This window comes from Aspergillus novofumigatus, assembly GCF_002847465.1.
Source record: "Aspergillus novofumigatus IBT 16806 chromosome Unknown P174scaffold_1, whole genome shotgun sequence".
In the NCBI taxonomy this organism is placed as follows: Eukaryota; Fungi; Ascomycota; class Eurotiomycetes; order Eurotiales; family Aspergillaceae; genus Aspergillus; species Aspergillus novofumigatus.
Window position 1 is genome coordinate 3,866,269 of NW_020194274.1, and position 17,948 is coordinate 3,884,216.

At 50.9% G+C, this 17,948-nt stretch overlaps 7 protein-coding genes across 7 annotated transcripts; 4 read left to right on the forward strand and 3 right to left on the reverse strand.

Annotated features, from left to right (window-relative positions):
• Positions 1-183: 183 nt before the first annotated feature.
• Positions 184-951, reverse strand: P174DRAFT_447757 (uncharacterized protein; the record flags this gene model as incomplete). Its single annotated transcript, XM_024828701.1, has 1 exon — positions 184-951. The coding sequence occupies one exon, from the start codon at positions 949-951 to the stop codon at positions 214-216; it is 738 nt and encodes a 245-aa protein (XP_024687823.1). The 3' UTR covers positions 184-213.
• A 357-nt stretch (positions 952-1,308) lies between these two features.
• P174DRAFT_509251 (THADA/TRM732 family protein) lies at positions 1,309-7,002 on the reverse strand (the record flags this gene model as incomplete). The annotated part of the gene is made up of 11 exons (XM_024831532.1): positions 1,309-2,167; positions 2,218-2,843; positions 2,893-3,033; positions 3,085-3,611; positions 3,662-3,972; positions 4,025-4,253; positions 4,302-4,541; positions 4,591-5,563; positions 5,623-6,572; positions 6,639-6,862; positions 6,895-7,002. 11 exons carry the CDS (start codon positions 7,000-7,002, stop codon positions 1,343-1,345), a joined length of 5,154 nt encoding a protein of 1,717 aa, XP_024687824.1. The 3' UTR covers positions 1,309-1,342.
• A 30-nt stretch (positions 7,003-7,032) lies between these two features.
• Positions 7,033-8,248, forward strand: P174DRAFT_437672 (protein transporter TIM23). Its single transcript, XM_024826361.1, is given in 3 exon segments — positions 7,033-7,494; positions 7,560-7,810; positions 7,822-8,248. 2 exon segments carry the CDS (start codon positions 7,173-7,175, stop codon positions 7,808-7,810), a joined length of 573 nt encoding a protein of 190 aa, XP_024687825.1. The 5' UTR covers positions 7,033-7,172; the 3' UTR covers positions 7,822-8,248.
• A 467-nt stretch (positions 8,249-8,715) lies between these two features.
• P174DRAFT_42380 (uncharacterized protein) lies at positions 8,716-9,214 on the forward strand. The gene has a single exon (XM_024825150.1). It carries the CDS (start codon positions 8,846-8,848, stop codon positions 9,134-9,136), a length of 291 nt encoding a protein of 96 aa, XP_024687826.1. The 5' UTR covers positions 8,716-8,845; the 3' UTR covers positions 9,137-9,214.
• A 1,665-nt stretch (positions 9,215-10,879) lies between these two features.
• On the forward strand, positions 10,880-13,309 carry P174DRAFT_509252 (putative protein kinase; the record flags this gene model as incomplete). The annotated part of the gene is made up of 3 exons (XM_024831533.1): positions 10,880-11,691; positions 11,778-12,343; positions 12,401-13,309. The coding sequence occupies 3 exons, from the start codon at positions 10,880-10,882 to the stop codon at positions 12,946-12,948; spliced, it is 1,926 nt and encodes a 641-aa protein (XP_024687827.1). The 3' UTR covers positions 12,949-13,309.
• A 192-nt stretch (positions 13,310-13,501) lies between these two features.
• On the forward strand, positions 13,502-15,831 carry ilv3 (dihydroxy-acid dehydratase ILV3). The gene is made up of 4 exons (XM_024826362.1): positions 13,502-13,692; positions 13,764-15,022; positions 15,160-15,478; positions 15,546-15,831. The coding sequence occupies exons 1-4, from the start codon at positions 13,637-13,639 to the stop codon at positions 15,592-15,594; spliced, it is 1,683 nt and encodes a 560-aa protein (XP_024687828.1). The 5' UTR covers positions 13,502-13,636; the 3' UTR covers positions 15,595-15,831.
• On the reverse strand, positions 15,682-17,205 carry P174DRAFT_437677 (lysophosphatidic acid acyltransferase LOA1). Its single transcript, XM_024826363.1, has 3 exons — positions 17,018-17,205; positions 16,722-16,959; positions 15,682-16,655 (listed from the first exon to the last, which is right to left on the reverse strand). The coding sequence occupies exons 1-3, from the start codon at positions 17,046-17,048 to the stop codon at positions 15,917-15,919; spliced, it is 1,008 nt and encodes a 335-aa protein (XP_024687829.1). The 5' UTR covers positions 17,049-17,205; the 3' UTR covers positions 15,682-15,916.
• Positions 17,206-17,948: the final 743 nt, after the last annotated feature.

The window sequence follows — 17,948 nt, forward strand, 5'->3', positions numbered from 1 at the left end:
CAAAGCTGATGGATCCAGAGTGAAAGCTAGATGCTGTATGGGGAGAGGAGTAAGATGCATTGGGAAAGTCACCGCCTGGAGATCCGCGGGGAGCTCCTTTTACTACAACGTCACCGCCTCGGGAACAAACCGAAGAACCACCACCACGTCATTTATCCTGGTCTTTATCTCCAATTGACCTATGAATTAACGATTGTGAACAACGAATACTATCTACCAGGTAGCCTCTGGTTCGGCTGGCTTTGCTTCCTCAGTCGCCTTCGTAGTTGTACCGTCGCCAGCTTTCCCATCCCCTGACCGTTTTCCCTGAGTGTCCTGTGCTGGAGCGAAAGCGTCACTGGCTTTCCATCCACCCTCAGTTTGTCCTTGAGAGTTCTGCGCTTGGGTAGCATCACTCGCTGCCCATGGGTCATATTGTCCTTCTGCTCCTCCCTGAGATTCCTGCGTAGTTGGCTGTGCATCGTTATTCTGCCATTCATCATCCCCCGCTGCTGCCACTGGAGAAGAGGGTTTAGGAGGAGAGGAAGGCGGCGCTGCCGGTTGAACAGGTGATGAGGGAGGAGCGGCAGCAGGAGGAGGTGGGGGAGTTGATGGCCTTTGCTGTTGCTGCTGCTTATGCACAGTGTTCTCTATCCTTGTCGTAGACCTCCTGACCTCGTTTCTCTGTGCAGGTCGGCCGATGGGTGAGACCCGTCGTGAGCTTCGTCTCGTTCTAGTTGGTATTGACGGCCTTGGTGCCGCTGATCTCGACCTTGCTCTTCTTCCTCGTTCTTGTCTTGCTGATAAGAGTTGCGCTGCGATCGCATGGGCATTTCTCTGTCGTGCTTCTTCTCGTTGTAGGCGTAGGTTCCGTCTGACTTCTGCTCGCCATTTGAATGCGAGGGCCCCACCGATGGCGGCTAATCCGAGAACTGCGAGGAGGACAACGGCGATGGTAAGGCTTGAAATCATTGTTGACCTGGTCAAGCTGTCGAGCCTTGGTGCTGTTAGTGTTGTCGAGATGGCGAGAAACCACGAAGTACTCACAAGCTCGCCTCTGGAGACTGACTGGCCTTAAACTGAGGAAAAGCGATCCCAAGTGCAGTTCACTGACACAGGCATCTCACAATGGAATGCTTGAGGCACAGTCCTTCTGAGGTTCTCATAGTATGTGTTTAACTGACCGGAACTTGCAAGTGAGAAGCCTCACTCGGCGCAACTGAGAGAACTGATCAATTCACCATTCAACGGCGACCGGACTCTTGACAATGCATCACTATGGATTGACCGAACTGAGTTGTCTAAACATATATGCATTATCTCATTTCTATCCTGACTTTTGTCTATACCTGAAAACATCAACTCAAGCGCATTGCAATGCTTGCTGCGCTCTCGCGAGCCAGTCGTCATGAAGTGATATCACTCGCCCAGATTCAGAGAGAGTCTCAAGAAACTGCTTGAGCTGGGTTTGTTCCTCACTCGAGTATCCTGAAGCAGCAAAATGCCGAGATACCAGAACGCCCGCAATACTAATGACACGCACACCAAGAGTGAAGGTTTCGGGCTTTGAAGCCCAGCCCAAAAGACCATCATTGCCCGATTCCTTGACAGCGAATTCGCAGATATACGATAGCCCTTCAGACACCCATGTAGTAATTTCGCGCACAAGGTCAGGGTCGAAGGATGATTCAGCCATTTGGAGGAGCATTGGAGCCCAGACATCAATTTCACGCACTTCGTCAATGAACAGGTTCTGTTTCTCTTCTTCGAAGAGAACTGTACTTTCTTTTCTGTGCTCGCGGAACTGGTCTGGCACCGCCTTCAATACAAATTTGTCGACACAACCGCTGACTTTCGGTGCTTGGCCGGTAATGTAATGGATGATTCTCGTGCACAGGAATGAAGACTGGGCATAACTATCAACGATAAATTGTGAAAGGAGGTCGCTGGCATACCGAGGAGCCAGAGTGACGGCTTTCGAAGGAGAAACGGCGGAATAGGAGAGGATCCAGGATGCTGTTGAGGCTGCAAGTTCACGCAACTCCTCGTCGTCATCATTTAACATGTCATAAAGAATGAGGTAAATTTCCAGGAAGACAGCGTCGACCTGAGGAGGGCTGCCAACAGGCCGCAAGATGCGCCCGAAAGTTGTCAGAGAAGTCACCGCAGCATGACGTGTTGTGAATTCCTATATTCTGTCAGCTCTGGGCGTTCCAGACGGAATAAATTATGGCTCACCGTCTCCTCCTGCATCGCGAAACGGAGTCTAGTCGCCCACCGGCGAATGTCTCTCTCCATTCCCTTCCAATGGTTCAGAGATGCTCTAATAGTCAAGAGACATCCTTGTAGACGCAGCTGAACGTTCGACATGTCTCGATTGGGTGTTTGCCCGCCAGGCTTGGAGTCTATTTGCTCGTGCAGAGCATCCCATGGGAGTCCAACTTCCTTCAAACCACTTTCCCGGGACTCAAGAAGGATACGCGAAATTGTCTCAAGTGAAGAGACCGCCGCCATTTTGACTTCTGCTGTGTAGCTGCCCCGTATGACTGAAGAGTACAATGTGAGCACAGGTTCCCTATAGCGTCCCCTCTCTCCCAGCACAGCTTGCATCTGCTCAATTATCCACCGACAGGCATTTGAATCGAAGCACGATACATTCTGGAAGAATGATTCCAAATTCTTCACATTACCGGATACTAACATCCGCAGGACTGCGGTCCAAGCGAGTACTCGTCGGAGTAGAGACGCGACACGAGTTGTATTTAGAGTTCTCCAGTGAGGATGGGATGAATCGAACAGAAAGTTTAATATATCTTCAAAAGCGAAAACGTCGGACGCATGATTGACGATATGAATAGCTGAATCTGGTTGGTCTTAGTGACAATCCTGACAATCAATGTTGGTTCAACTCACCTTCAGCGCCTGATTCAATGCTTTTCTCGACAGCATCATTGAGAATTTCTATCAATGTAGTGGCGACAAACGGGGAGTGGGCAGAGGGAAACAATGCTGCAAGGATATCCTGTATGACGGATGCTACCTCGCTCAAGTGATCTATGCCCTGTTAGCATATGATATACGAATGCAACATGGCAGAGAGCATACTATTCCAGAATGGAAGAGAGATGGATGCAAATCTGCGCAGAGCGTACTTGGCACAAAGCGCTTTGCCATGAAGAAAGTCCTGAGACTCCAGGCCTCGGTCGACTTCCAACAGAGCCCGAATCTCTGTCAAGATATCGGCGCGCTTCAGTAGAGAAGCGTATACTCGGGCTGAGTGCTCTCTGATTCCCCATACGGGGCTCTTGAACTGCTCTCGGACGAGAATCCGAAGCAAGATATCGTCATCGTCAGAAACAGACGGAACTTTTTCAGCGATCAACTCCAGCGCTGGGAACACCCGTTCAGTGACAATGCCATGATCACCAGATTGACTCGTCTGATTCCTGTCTGTTGGAGCAAGAAGATTTGACAGTAACTGAAGAAGACCTGGATACTTGTGGAACGAAATTCTGGCACCCGGCTCTGATCCGGAGCTACCGCCAAAGCCAAAATTGGCTCCTGTCAGTAGGCGGCACATACGTGTCAAGAGAGCACGGAAAAGCATCAGTCCAGAGTTGCGAAGAGCCCATCTAGTCCGGTTAGCTTTCTGAGCAAACGTTCGAGGAAAGCTTGTACTTACATAGGAGATCCTAGCCGTTCAGCTGATAGAGTAAGGGCAGGCATGATATAAGATTCTGTGAAAGGACCGAGTTTGGTATTCGTAAATATGTCTTTCAAACAATTCATGGCATGGACCTGTGGTAGTTCGACTTTCTGTTTGATACGATCATGGTCAGCAGGGAGGTGGGATATTTCATGGAGCTCATCCATGACCTGTCGGAAGAGCGGCCCTCCTGGCTTCGAGAGAAGGATCCCTGTGGCCAAGGCTGGTAGACCTGCCGAGCGCCTTGTAAGTTGAGAAGCTGCCTCAAATATAATTTTCCTCGCGTCCTATATAAGATTTGTTAGTCTCTGAATTTCCCCGCCGTAACTGTTCTCTTACCTGATACCATCGCTGAGGCAGAGCAGAGATGGCGGGATCGTTTGACTGGCTGCATCGTTGACAACAAGTAGCAAAAGTTTGAGATACGGTCGAGAATGCTCCTCTGTGGCGAAGCTCAGCAAGCTGAGTGAAGCTGGACATTCCTATTTTCTCATAGTCGTCGGCAGTGAACCCGCACTTCCCTTGAGGCGCATATGTCGCATTGGCGAGGGTCGCATGAAGCAGAAGACTTTATTACGTTAGCGGCCGAATTACGTTGCCAGAGGAGCAAAAATACCTTGACTCGCGAAGAGCACGCCAGGAATAAGACAGTATGTCCTTTGGCCCGATGTTGAAGTCCTCTATCGGCTCGTCGCTGTGGCCTTCTGGCGAGTCGATGCACAAAACAGGCTTGACTTCCTCCCAAATTCGGTCACAAATGGATACTATTCTTGTGTGAACAAGCCTCCAGTCATCGCCGGTTGCTGTCACATGATCTGAAATCAATTGATGGAAATTTGACGTCGAAACAATGTATCTGGAAAAGTTAGTCGTCCATCAATACCTGCAAGCAGAAATTTACGCACCTTAGAGCAGACACATATCCGTGAAGAGGAGCGTCCCGCATCGAGGTGGTAAAAAGACCACCAGGATTGGAAACTTTGCCCTCGAGCTTTGTCAGAAGCAGATCAACCACTCCCTTCTTGGTTTCCCACCACTGTGAATCGCCTTCCGAATGAGTCTCAGCAGCGGCACAGAAGACGATATGGTATAGTCGGGCGACGGTATCAGCATGGTCAGCTCTGCTGGTATTACTGGCCAATTGCTCGGCTTTTGTCAGGGCATCGATCAGTCGCAATGGCATGGCCGATGATCGGTCTGCAGATTGTAGAAGGCCGCCCAAGAGCATGCCTCGGGGAACCAGGTTCAGGATGGTCAAAGATGTGGCTCGCACCTCCTCAAAGGGGTCCAGCAGAAGATCCACGAGCAATCGGATAAGATCCGGGTCGAACACCTCGATGTTGAACTTCCAGCGAACTTTATCCTCCTCCATATTGGCACGCTTGGTCAAGTTCACACGGGAATCAAGACCAGACTGGAGGAAGAGATTTATTGTCTTGAGAGCCATGATATGGCGAGGATAAGAGGCGGTGGGCCGCATGTCTGCCTTGAGAAAACCAATGTAGGCTGTGAGACATGCTCGAGACTCCGAATCGCTCCGGGCAGACTTTGCCTGCTGCTTTCTGTCTGTAGACAGCTCTTCCTGACCGGGACCATCCTGGTTATCCAGTATACCACCCTTCAAACGTACGATCAATTTACGGAGCAAGCTGACGATCTCCCCTCGAGAATAAGAGTCAGACTCAGCGTGCATAGCGGGCAATCCCCTGAGAATTGCACGCATCGCGGCAGATGAAAGAGGCTTTGTAGTGGCAGGTGCTGAGATTAGGAGTGAGAGTGCTGCTATTCTGATGCTGAATTCTCGATGGAATAAAAATTGTCCAATGACCTCACTCGGTAGGGAGAGTTTCTGGCCAGTTCCCTGTTTGGAAGAGCCATCTAAGGGACAGTTAGTACGCAACGGTCATATTCAATCTAAACAATATTTGGTTACTCACAGTCTTCGTCAACCAGGCCGGTCTTCTTGGCCACTTGTAAAGAGGCAAATAGGACAGTGAGCTCCGGCAATGCAGCGTCAGCCATATCACCAGCAAATACATTCTTGAGAGGTAGACTGTCCAAGAAGGAATGGAATCCAGTGTGGTCATTGAGGAAGAGGGGTTGAAGAACATAATTCGACAGAGGCTCCAAATTGTCCAGGTTCTGTAGAACCATATACCTGACGGGAGGGATCCAGACCGAAAGGAGAGCGCGCTCATCCTGTGCAAGACCAGGATCACTTTTGAGTTTTTGAAAAAATGCAGCTATAGCGTCACCGGCACTTGAGGCAAGCTCTGGGTTCTTCGCCTGATTCAGAAGCCCCAGGAGCAGGATCTGCACAGCAAGCCCTCTGGATTCTACTCTCTTAGTGTTGCAGGAAACTTCATTGGAAAGCAGGAGGACATCCATGGATAAGGCTTTGCAATCCTCTTGCAGGATGGAAATCCATTTCTCGCTGTTTTTCGACAGCCATACTTGGAGCATGGATATCAACTCGTGGGGCAAGATGGCGTTCTTGCGTGTGCTAATCTCAAGCGAGACAAGGAAAGCCTTAAGTCGAGCACGCGGTTCACCGAGAATGATACTAGGGAGGATAGCATCTACCAGACCAGCTTGTATTAAACGAGAGCTAGGTTCTTGCCGACTTTTGGCCAATAATTTGACCAAGGAGGTTAGAACCTGCTTCATCGACTTGGGTTTCGCATCTTCAAACCGAGTTATAAACATCTCGAATGCGGAGAGCCACGTATCTGGTGACAGAACAAGCTGCCTAGTGCCTTCGCACTTGGACACAGCAGCCGCATCAAGGAACGCACGTACAGCATTACATGATGCTGTCATATGAGAACTAGGAATGGATGCTGTGGAAAACGTCTTCAGCAAGCTCTGCCATACCCGGCTCACCTTCCTATGGCAATGTCAGAAAATCTTGACTAGAGAGTGTCCAGAAAAGAGCCTAAAAGCAGTATCTTACTCGACGCTATCACATTCCTGTGTAAATTTGACCAATGGTCCCTTGGAGATTTCGCTCAAAGTATCCTCCGATAGAAGTTGTATAGTCTGCGATATCTCCTCCATGTCTACGCGTCTTCCGTCAGCCGAGACGCTGGAGACAGCTGAAGCCTGCATGACCTCTACTGAATTTGCATGCTGCGGCTCATCAAAATCTCCGACAATGATCAATTGACTACTCGCACCCTCAAAATTTCCGTTCCCCACGTTTGCCATACTCTATTTGCTCTTGTGGATTTTCCAGGCGGGTCTCCAAAAAAGGCATAGCGCCGGCCAAGGATTTTTCCCGATGCCGGCCCGGCGGAAACGACATGAGAGACGGACATCAGTGACTGCTGAAGTTTTTGTTCTCCGGTCTTCCATTAATTCATCTGTCATCATTAACCCTGCCATCAAGGCCAGTTGCGCTGTCGGGGTAGTGCTCTTTACCTCTTTCGCTCTACTTCCTATTTACATTCTTATCCGTGTTTTAATCTAATTATTTTCCTACATCAAAATGGCGATTTGGGACTCAATCAGCGGCCGCAAGCAGGCCCAAGGATCCGAGGCTTTCGACCCTTCGACCGCGCAAGATGCCACATCCTTCCTCTCCGAAGCTCTCATACCTGATCCTACTCAGCTTCATCCTCTTGCTGGCTTGAACCAAGATACTCTTGACTATCTGACCCTCGAAGACTCCGCCCTTGACGAAATTCCGGGGTCGCGATCGGTATTGCCATCCCGTGGATGGTCGGACGACCTGTGTTACGGAACCGGAACTACCTACCTTACTGCGCTGACGATAGGAGGTGCTTGGGGTCTTGCTGAAGGTCTAAGACGTACACCAGCTACGGCGCCCCCAAGATTCGGCTGAACGGTGTTCTCAACTCCATTACCAGGAGAGGACCGTTTCTCGGAAACTCCGCGGGTGTGGTGGCCATGGTATACAACGGGTTCAACTCGGGACTGGGTTACGCACGGGGAAAGCATGACTCAGCCAACAGCATTGTTGCAGGTGGCTTGAGTGGAATGCTCTTCAAGAGTACTAGGGGTCTCAAGCCCATGATGATTTCTGGTGGTATTGTGGCTAGTATCGCTGGTACCTGGGCTGTACGTGCATTCTCATTTCTTTCTTCTAGTAGCGTTGTTCGCTAACTATTACATAGGTCATCCGACGCGCTTTTCTGTAAACACCAACCCAACCTTTGCTCGATTGCAATTTGTGCGCCTGAGCCATGTCGACTCGAAAATGAATCATCGCAAGGTCGCAGAACCCACAAACTCCATGCTTTATTTCAGCGAAACGGGCGGATGCTGTTCATGCTATACTCCTTTATTCTCGTCTTATTTTCTTTTCCCGACTGTATTAGAACGGCTTTCTCGTCCATCACAAATCTCTTCACTCCGGCGCTCAGAGTATCCATCTTTTTGCATTATCCGTGAGTTGGGACCGGCATGATAATGGGTTTTTCTTTTTCATATTTTACGGTTTCTGTACATATAGTCACCTCCAGCCTTTGCACAGGGCTCCGTCAGAGCATTGATCTGCTTATTGGATGATTTAGGAGCTCAAATGAAAAGTCTCGAAACGAAGGTGATTCATGTCGTAAGCATACTATCCCTAAGCACGCCCGAACTTGACATACAACTATACCTGAACGCTCGGCAGGCACTTTCGAGGCGTTTACGTGTGACGTGCAACTTGCTGCTGATCGCTTTACAACCAAATGACCGAATAGTTATGCATCTAACAGTCCCTGGTGTTTCTTCTATTGCCGGAATTTTCCTAACATTCTGTTCACGTCACAACTCTCTAGACTATTCAAAAGGTTGCACGTGAACATTTTTAGAAAATAGGGGATATTATGGACTGCTATGCAGGCGTTGTTCCTTGGAGGGCTCTGCACTTCAGCCACTGTGGAAAGTTCACATCCAGCCCGGGTTAGGCTTATGTCGGCTTGCCGAAGAACGCCACCTACTTCAGTGACCTCGACTTCCAAAGAGGCATTTCTTGAGGGGCTTCTTCACAAATTGTTACGCAATTCGATCTTCATTACAACGCGTATCCTCTGAAAAGATTCGGTCGATTCAAGTTGTCGATATGTTTTCATTCTACGGATAGATTCGGACGGGCTTTCGGATACGGGAGGCTTCGGCTAGCCGACATGTTGTGGTACCTAGGTATCAAGTATGAACTACGGGTCCGTGGAGAGCCGCGTTAAGACAGTTCAGACTCACTCTGGATTGTGGATCCAATACATTGTTATTTATTATCTGCTTGGATTTCATCCCACCAAGTTGATATCTTCAATAGCACCGTCTGAAGGCTGCGCTGCATGCTTCAAGCTTGATGGAACTGTCAACGGAACGATTGACATGGTTAAAAGGACATGCTCCCATATTATTTCCTCAGGCATATTGTTTTGCATGAAAACCTTTCCTCCAAGTCTCAGTAAAGAAATACATGCTGGGGGCACCTAGGGACAGCAAATATAAGGGAGAGTACACTCCCCAACTTTCATAAACTCTCTACGTGTACCAGCTGCTCACCTTCGAAAATATGACTCCTGCGATGATAACTACTAAGAACATCATGGCCATTATCCATCGTTTGCAATTTCCTTTCAATTCTTGTTCTACACCGTATCAGACATCCTCGGAGATCGATGGTCGAGACCAGCAGGAGAGTATAGTGGGTGTAAGGACAATGAAAGAAGATTAACGATTGGTTGGAGACGCAGGCAGCAAGGAATCATGCAGCTCAAACCTCGACACCTGGAGAATGCGGCACTCCTTTCTGTAAGCCCTGAAAATCACCAGATGGCAATAAGAGTCCATTAGTTAATGCTGATGATTTGACAAATCAGTGGTGTAGTCTTGGCGATCGAGTTTACGAAAATCCAAGAATGCTGCGGTGCATTAGCTTAGCAGATGATATGCATATTCCGCCAGATCGATGTGGATAGAGTTACAGTTAGTTCTACAGAACAAAGGAGGCCGAGTAGCAAGACTCCTTATCCTCTGGGAGACTGACCATCGGGGCACGATGACTTACTTTGGCAGAGATAAATACTTGGAGAGGATCATAGTATATCTGACTACATGTTGGCTGCCTGATATCAACCGAGACAGAGTAGCTATCTGCCACTGCCTCATGCTGGATAGATGCATGCGATCTTCTTAGGCAACCGTGTGCCTTCCTTTTTGGGAACGTACTAGATGTAGCCTTTGACCACTCTGGGAAAGAATGCGGGTACCCTTTGTTGTGGACTTTTCCCAAGGTTAGGAAAGCAGTTGAGAGACTAAATCTGCACAGACTGTAAGCCTCAGGACTCCCCTCATTCTTAATATGCAAGGCACAGTCCCTCTGTTAGCGCCTGCTTACTCGACAGAGATGTCCGCGCAACCTCTGCAGCTAAGAACATAGAAATATAAATCATATTTGTCAACATTGAGATTAAAGAGGGTTCGTGGACAGCTCTGTATTCAGATATTTAATTCACATTCTGTTTCCGTTTTTGGACTCTTCACAGAGTAGTTCCAGATACTTTGACTGCCTAATTAAGACGACGCTTTCCTCTGTACCTGATAACGACTAACCTCTTCCAGCCCAAGCCTTACTGAATGCGGGGTATCTAGCTGCCCTTTTGGTCCAACACGACTAGTCTAGATCCAGAATGGGCCATCAGCTGACCCCGCGTGGATTTTTCTGCGGCGTCATCAGTCAACAATCATTTGCAGTAGCGTAGCTGCTCCTGCTAACGACCAGTATGTTCCTGTTAGATTATTATTAGATCATTAGTCTATTAGAGGGACGCGTTAGTGTCTTAGTGCCATTAATCTGCCCGGCTTCTGGATGACCTTTATCATCGTCCTTTCTCTCCTTCATCCCTCCGAGTTTCGAACGCTTGCATGGTCGGACTAAAGGCATAAAGGTTTCCTTGGACTCCTTATCTTCGCCTGAAACCCCCTGGTCTTAGGGTCTTCTTTATCTGCTCCCGCCAAGGACGGCTTGATTTGCTTAAAGCTTGATCCGAAAGTTCCCCGGGCTGTCACATTCTCTAACCAAGCGCCCGGTCTCACCCGCAACAACTAAACACGAATCTTTCTTGTCTGGTTCAGATACTCAACGGCGCGACAAAGAACGGCCCACGGTGAGAATCAGTAACAAAGAAAACACTTTTTGAGGAACCAGGAAAAGAGTGGGATTTTCTTGCTCTTTCGATGAGTGACTCGGATTCGAGCCAGCGGACCGGCAGGTCACAACCTTTACCTTTGAACCAGTTCCCCCGGTTACACGAAGCCGATGTGACGACGCTTTCAACTGACAATGCGACGAATACTACGCCGTCCTTGAGCCATGGCGACGGGAGGAATTACTCGACGCTAGTATATAAAGATCATGATCCAGCGAATGCAACTCAACACCACCACCACGGCCTACCATCACTTCATATTCGCACGGATATCGCAGGACCAGTATCAATGGACGCTCACAAGGAGAATGACGCCTTCTTAAATCAAAGCCTCTCGCCTGGAAGTATTCCCCGGCGGACCCCAAGTCTTCGCGCGATGCTCGCTACCTCTGCCCCTAAAGAGGGGCTTTCGCCAGCGTCAATATCATCTCCCCAATTAGTGGCAATGGGCGACATCACACCTTTGCCGTCGCCAATTGGTGGTATGACTTCTTGGAGACATCGGCGCGGCTCACAGTCCTTATCGCGCACCTCTTCAGCCATGTCACGGAATGGGTCCAGCCTCAGCTTGCGTCTGAGTGACTCTTCGCAGATGCTGGGGCCGGCCGAGTCCCGATCGCGCAACAAACCATATCCCGGCTTGGGAAAAGCCACAGCTGAAAGTTCTCCAGATACACCCGACAAGGGTCCCCAAGAGACGGCGCACAAGCATACGCGCAATCGAAGTCTCAGCGAGTATGTGCCCCCCGGTCGAAGTGTGCCCATCAAGCCACGTCCGATCGCGGTGTCGGGAGCCGGTTTGCCCCAGGGTATGACTTCATCGGTGAGTACTGATCCGAAGTCAACGAACCTCCACCGCGAAGAATATCTGGCCATCCAGCGAGGCATTGCTTTACCAACCGTCCGGCCCCTACCCCGCCCCGAAGCAGGGGCGATGAAGCGGGCGATGTTGAATCTGTCATTCTTCAATATCCGTCGCCTGATGCCTCGGAGGAGATTTATTCTGTGCGCTCCATCCGTACTGATCAACCAAGAAAGTATCGCAAGCTGCGCCAATTAGGCCAGGGTACTTTCAGTCAGGTCTCCCTGGCAGTGCGCATGGAGAACCGAGAAAGCAGTGAAGTCCACGATGGTCCTGTTATGTACGGCCTAGCGCCTACAACTCAGAAGTTGGTTGCTGTCAAGGTTATTGAATATGGACCGGCTGGCGGTGCAGATGAAGAGCGGCTGGAAGTTTCCCTCAAGCGAGAAGTGGAGATCCTCAAGTCCGTCAACCATCCGTCTCTTGTGCAACTCAAGGCGTTTGGAAGCGACGAGAAGCGTGCACTTCTGGTTCTAGATTACTGTCCTGGTGGCGACCTTTTCGATGTTGCTGCATCGGGTGTCAAGCCTATGAGCCCAGCACTCATCCGCCGGATCTTTGCAGAACTTGTGGACGCAGTGCGGTATCTGCATGGGAATTACATTGTGCACCGAGACATCAAACTCGAAAGTAAGTTAATCAAGATCCTTTTGTTGTGACGGAAACGGCTGACTGATTGCTGCACAGACGTGCTTGTCACGCTTCCTCCCACAGCGATGGAAAAGATTACTGACTGGCGCACATATGACCGCGCTGTTGTCACGTTGAGCGATCTCGGTCTTTCTAGACGTATTCCCGAGCCTCCTGAAAGTCCGTTGCTTCAGACCCGTTGTGGAAGCGAAGACTACGCGGCGCCAGAGATTCTGATGGGACAACCATACGACGGACGGTTGACTGATGCATGGGCCCTCGGAGTGCTCCTCTACGCCATGATGGAGAATCGGTTGCCGTTTGATGCCTTGCCGGGTGCCCGGGGCGATCCCGAGAAACTTCGAGCCAGGACACCCCACCGCATCGCTCGGTGCGAATGGGCCTGGTATAGATATGCGGACAGTGATGGCGAGTGGGATCCTGTCAAGGGCAAGGACCTGGAAGGTGCTCGTGAGTGCGTCGAGGGCCTCCTGAAGCGCAACACCAGGCGAAAGGGCCTGGACGAGATTGCGGCCCTGGGCTGGGTCAAAGATGCAATTGATGTTCCAGGTGGGCTCAAGCGAGGGGACAGGGAAGTGCCATAGAGCTGGTCTCTTGCGCGTTGTAAACTTTTGTTTGTCAGATTTCTTTATTGCTGCATTCTATTTCTGCTATTCTCAGCGATACATGGTCATTTGGTGATGGGTTCCGAGAGACGATGGGTCTTCATGCTTACGATTTTCCTTTCCATTCACCTTTACATTCTTGGATTACTTTGGCTAGACCAGAGATTTTATACCCCTAGATATGATTTCCTTCTTGTTTTCATCTTGTTCTACTCCGCTTTATGGCCCATGTCTTATGTTCCTTAAGTATGATGTACTTGGTATGAGTTTGCGTTGAAGGCCACGACGCCTTAGACATCGATCGGGGGTGTCATGTCTTCGAATGAAACTGAGTTATGAGTCATGGTATGTTGAAATATTCAGTAAACGATATACAGTGCGTATACAGTAGCTCTTTCGTGATGCTGACAATCCTCGGCTGTGGATTGGCTGCTGCCGGCATCGGAGGGCGGCGCCGGGGAGAAGAAGCAGGACTCCGGGGCCGGCGGAATCACCTTTCTCCAGCTCTCCCGCAGCAGCAATAATGAGCTATCGATTCTTAAAATTATAACCTCCCCAAAGTCTGAAATCTTACAGCTACCTCCTGGATTCGGGGAGCCTGCCAATCTTATTCATCTTTCTTGCAGGTCATTGGCCGTCGTCAACTTGATTTCCATCGTTGACTGCCATGCTTCTCTCTCAAACCAGAGGGCGTCTGCCCTCGGCTCTCCGGAGCTTCTCTCGGTAGGCCATGCTGCTCTGAATAGATCTTTTGTGCTAAGAAGGATCGCTGCTAACGATACATCTCAATCCAGCCGTTCCCTCTCAACTACTCTCCCCAGATACAAAGATAGCGAAGAGACCGCTTTGAATAAGGTCTCCCGCAATGTCACACAGCCCATCTCGCAGGGTGCATCCCAGGCTATGCTGTACGCTACGGGCCTTACAGAGGAGGATATGAACAAGGCGCAGGTCGGTATTTCGTCTGTCTGGTACAACGGCAACCCCTGCAACATGCACCTGCTCGATCTGAGCAACCGGGTGCGCGAAGGTGTGCAGAAGGCCGGTCTGGTCGGCTTCCAGTTCAACACCGTTGGTGTCAGCGACGCCATCAGTATGGGTACCAAGGGAATGCGGTTCTCCCTGCAGAGCCGTGATCTGATTGCCGATTCCATCGAAACCGTCATGGGTGGCCAGTGGTACGACGCCAACATCAGTATCCCCGGTTGCGACAAGAACATGCCCGGTGTGTTGATGGCCATGGGCCGTGTCAACCGTCCCAGTCTGATGGTGTACGGTGGTACCATCAAGCCCGGCTGCGCCAAGACTCAGAACAACGCCGACATTGATATTGTCTCGGCCTTCCAGGCATACGGACAGTTCCTGACCGGCGAGATCACCGAGAACCAGCGCTTCGACATCATCCGCAACGCCTGCCCCGGTGGTGGTGCCTGTGGCGGTATGTACACGGCCAACACCATGGCGACCGCCATCGAGGTCATGGGTATGACGCTGCCTGGCTCCTCGTCGAACCCGGCCGAGTCCAAGGCCAAGGACCTCGAGTGCTTGGCTGCCGGTGAGGCCATCAAGCGGCTGCTCAAGGAGGACATTCGGCCGTCGGACATCCTGACCCGCCAGGCCTTCGAGAACGCCATGATCGTCGTCAACATCACCGGTGGCTCGACCAATGCCGTCCTCCACCTGATTGCCATCGCCGACTCGGTTGGCATCAAGCTCGATATCGAGGACTTCCAGAAGGTCTCGGACCGCACCCCATTCCTCGCCGACCTTAAGCCATCAGGCAAGTACGTCATGGCCGACCTGCACAACATCGGTGGCACCCCCTCCCTGCTGAAGTTCCTGCTCAAGGAAGGTGTCATCGACGGCTCCGGCATGACCGTCACGGGTGAGACCCTTGCCAAGAACCTCGAGAAGGTCCCCGACTTCCCCGCCGATCAGAAGATCATCCGGCCTCTGTCCAACCCAATCAAGAAGACCGGCCACATCCAGATCCTGCGCGGCTCCCTGGCCCCGGCGGCTCCGTCGGCAAGATCACCGGCAAAGAAGGCACCCGGTTCGTCGGCAAGGCCCGCGTCTTCGACCACGAGGACGACTTCATCGCCGCGCTCGAGCGCAACGAGATCAAAAAGGAGGAAAAGACCGTCGTCGTCATCCGCTACACCGGCCCCAAGGGTGGACCCGGCATGCCAGAGATGCTCAAGCCCTCCTCCGCCCTCATGGGCGCCGGCCTCGGCTCCTCCTGCGCTCTCATCACCGACGGCCGCTTCTCCGGTGGCTCTCACGGCTTCCTGATCGGTCACATCGTGCCCGAGGCCGCGGTGGGTGGACCCATCGGTCTCGTCAAGGATGGCGACACCATCACCATCGACTCTGAGAAGCGTCTGCTCGACCTCGACGTTGACGAGACCGAGCTTGCTCGCCGTAGACAGGAGTGGGAGGCTCTCCGGGATGCCGGCAAGCTGCCTCAGACTGGTCTTACGATGAGGGGAACCCTGGGTAAATACGCTAGGTATGTCTCACCTCACCTACTTCCCCTTCTCTTGATTTCCTATGATGGACATACTGACCGCCTGTAGAACCGTCAAGGATGCCAGCCACGGCTGCATTACTGACTCTGTAGAATAAAACGTCCAAAGAGAGGAATGTTGGTTGGATATTGTTTGTGGTTGGGATTTGCAAAACACCCTGTTCCTTTGAAAGATGTACCCAAAGAACAGAAAAAGTGATTGTTTTACATGTGTGACTAAGGCGCGTTAATTACAGATACCTTTTTTTTTCTTTTTCTCGGCTAGACTGATTATGAGAGCAGCTTGGCTGGTACTCGTTGACCTATCCTGGCAGCTTGGTTGTAGTGATACGCCATCAAGCTTCAAGACCAACTAATCTACAGAAATCTTTAATATAGACATCTATAAATGGAATTGAACGAAGAATCTCAGACGGCAATTCACCACGTCCGCCTCGTCTTCGTCCACGAGCGAAGAAAATCCTGCTTCTCCTTGACTCCCAATCCCACACGTTTCACCCTGCCCAGCCGAGCCAGGGCGTCCCCCACCTGATCCAGGAGCGCCTTCTCCCCAGGAGCAAGCGCAACCCCATCACTCTGCTCCAAGGTGTCAAAGTAATTGGTATCGTAGCTTGGCTGGCGGGCAAGCTTCGACGCCCCAGCCTTGTCCGCAGCGCTGACCGCTCCCCGAACCACGCACTCCGCGATCCGGACACGTATACCATGCGTCGGTCTACTCAGCAGCTTCCACAGGAAACTCAGATAGCTCCCAGGCAGTGGCGTCACCACATCACCCGGCGTATACCGCAAGCTGATAGGGAAGATCTTGGTTGTCGCGGGCACGCCCAGAAGCGAGTAGCTCAGCGGCAGGACCCCGCGTGCGTTGGTTGTGGTGCACTCGGGGAAGGTAACGATGGGCCGACCGGGATACTTTTCCAGTAGGCTTGCGATGTCGACGAGGCGCGCGCCGGTTGACGGTCTTACTCGCGGGGCGGCAAATGCGCGCAGGATAGCCTGGAAAAGCGAGATGTGTTCGACGCGGCGCGAGTTCGGGTAGGAGACTGTGAAGACAGGGTCGAAGATGGCGGCCAGGTAGAGTGGGTCGATGGGGGAGGTGAAGGAGGAGGCGATCACGGAGCCGGGGCCGGGGAGGCGGGCTTGGTGCTGTTTTGAGAGCGATCTGATGAAGCCGACTTGGTCAGTTCTGCGGTGAGTAGGTAGTGAATGGAAAGGGAAGGCCGCGCACCCCTTTCTCACACCGTCCACTTGGAGGTCAATCCACCAGATACTGGGGACGCCGAGAATACACCACAGCGAAGCCTTCTTCCCGAACGAGCCTATCGGCAACCATTGGAGCAGGAGGAAATAACTCAAGCACACAAAGATGAGCAATGGAAGGCGAAAGCAGAATAAAAAGATTCCGAGAGGGAGCTTCCAGCCCAGCGGTTGAGAGGGGATAGGAAGAAATGGCGCAATACCCGATCCTGCAACCACGGGCACTTAGCCTTCATAACAATCAGCGGTAGACAGGAGAGTACAAACCTCGATCTCGAAATTGCGAGAACTTCTCCATAGCGAAACCGTGCGTCAAGAAGGTGTAGTAGCAAGGCGAAAATGGGCAGCAAAAGCGGACCTAGTCAGAACGCACTGCGGCCATTGCTCGGAGGTGAGCTGACGAAGCGACAATTAGGCTGGACTTTGCTGAAAGAGCGGCCGAGCACACCGAGGAGTCCTTATCGGAGAAGAGACGACCGAGTCAAAAGGAGGACGCAGCCGGGGAAATTGTACGAACTATTGCAGTGTAGAAGAGTAAGATGACACTGTTCAATTGTCACATGTGAGAGACCCGTTTCGGGATACCACATGGCGCTAACCCTATACATCCAGTTGATGCCTGAGGAGAAAGTCGAGAGAAGAATAGAACTTGAGATGGAAGACAAATATCTAATGGAACTAAATGCTACAAAAGCGACTGATCTAGGATAACTAAGGTGATAATAAGACTTCGGCATGCCCTTCCTGACGCTATCCCTCATCAGATATCGTCTGTCGAATGTATAGGAAAAGGTATCTGCGACTCAGTCAGCACTGCTTCAACACTGTTGTTGACATCGAATATCCAGCTGAGAGGGTAATTTCTTCAGAATGAGGTAAAAACTAGTCACCAGGTTTACAATATGTGATGTAAAGTAAGACATATGCGAAAGGTTGTTCATCTTAAGAAGGGAAGAAAGAAAGACGAGCAAAGTGGTCCTTACCTATAACTACAGCCTCCAATATTCATGATTAATACATTTCGTCATAGAAGCTCTGCATTGTAGCTTCTCAGCACAGATGTTGAGACAATCAAACAGATCATCTGGAGACACAAATCCGGCTGTCATCTCGTTGAAAACAAAGGGGATGAAGAAGGTAAACCGCGACAACGAGAATCCGAAATGGGTTGTGGTAGGACACTTTAAGCGAAGTCACC

Bases quoted from the DNA above. Each gene is read 5' to 3' on its own strand.
- P174DRAFT_437672 (XM_024826361.1), top strand. From the start codon at position 7,173: ATGGCGATTTGGGACTCAATCAGCGGCCGCAAGCAGGCCCAAGGATCC. The intron at 7,495-7,559 runs GTACACCAGCTA...TTACCAGGAGAG, and splicing joins TCTTGCTGAAGGTCTAAGAC to GACCGTTTCTCGGAAACTCC.
- P174DRAFT_42380 (XM_024825150.1), top strand. From the start codon at position 8,846: ATGAACTACGGGTCCGTGGAGAGCCGCGTTAAGACAGTTCAGACTCAC.
- ilv3 (XM_024826362.1), top strand. From the start codon at position 13,637: ATGCTTCTCTCTCAAACCAGAGGGCGTCTGCCCTCGGCTCTCCGGAGC. The intron at 13,693-13,763 runs GTAGGCCATGCT...ATCTCAATCCAG, and splicing joins GCTCTCCGGAGCTTCTCTCG to CCGTTCCCTCTCAACTACTC. The intron at 15,023-15,159 runs GTTCGTCGGCAA...CCGGCATGCCAG, and splicing joins ACCGGCAAAGAAGGCACCCG to AGATGCTCAAGCCCTCCTCC.
- P174DRAFT_437677 (XM_024826363.1), bottom strand. From the start codon at position 17,048: ATGGAGAAGTTCTCGCAATTTCGAGATCGAG. The intron at 16,960-17,017 runs GTTTGTACTCTC...CCGTGGTTGCAG, and splicing joins CTCGCAATTTCGAGATCGAG to GATCGGGTATTGCGCCATTT. The intron at 16,656-16,721 runs GTGCGCGGCCTT...CGGCTTCATCAG, and splicing joins GTGGACGGTGTGAGAAAGGG to ATCGCTCTCAAAACAGCACC.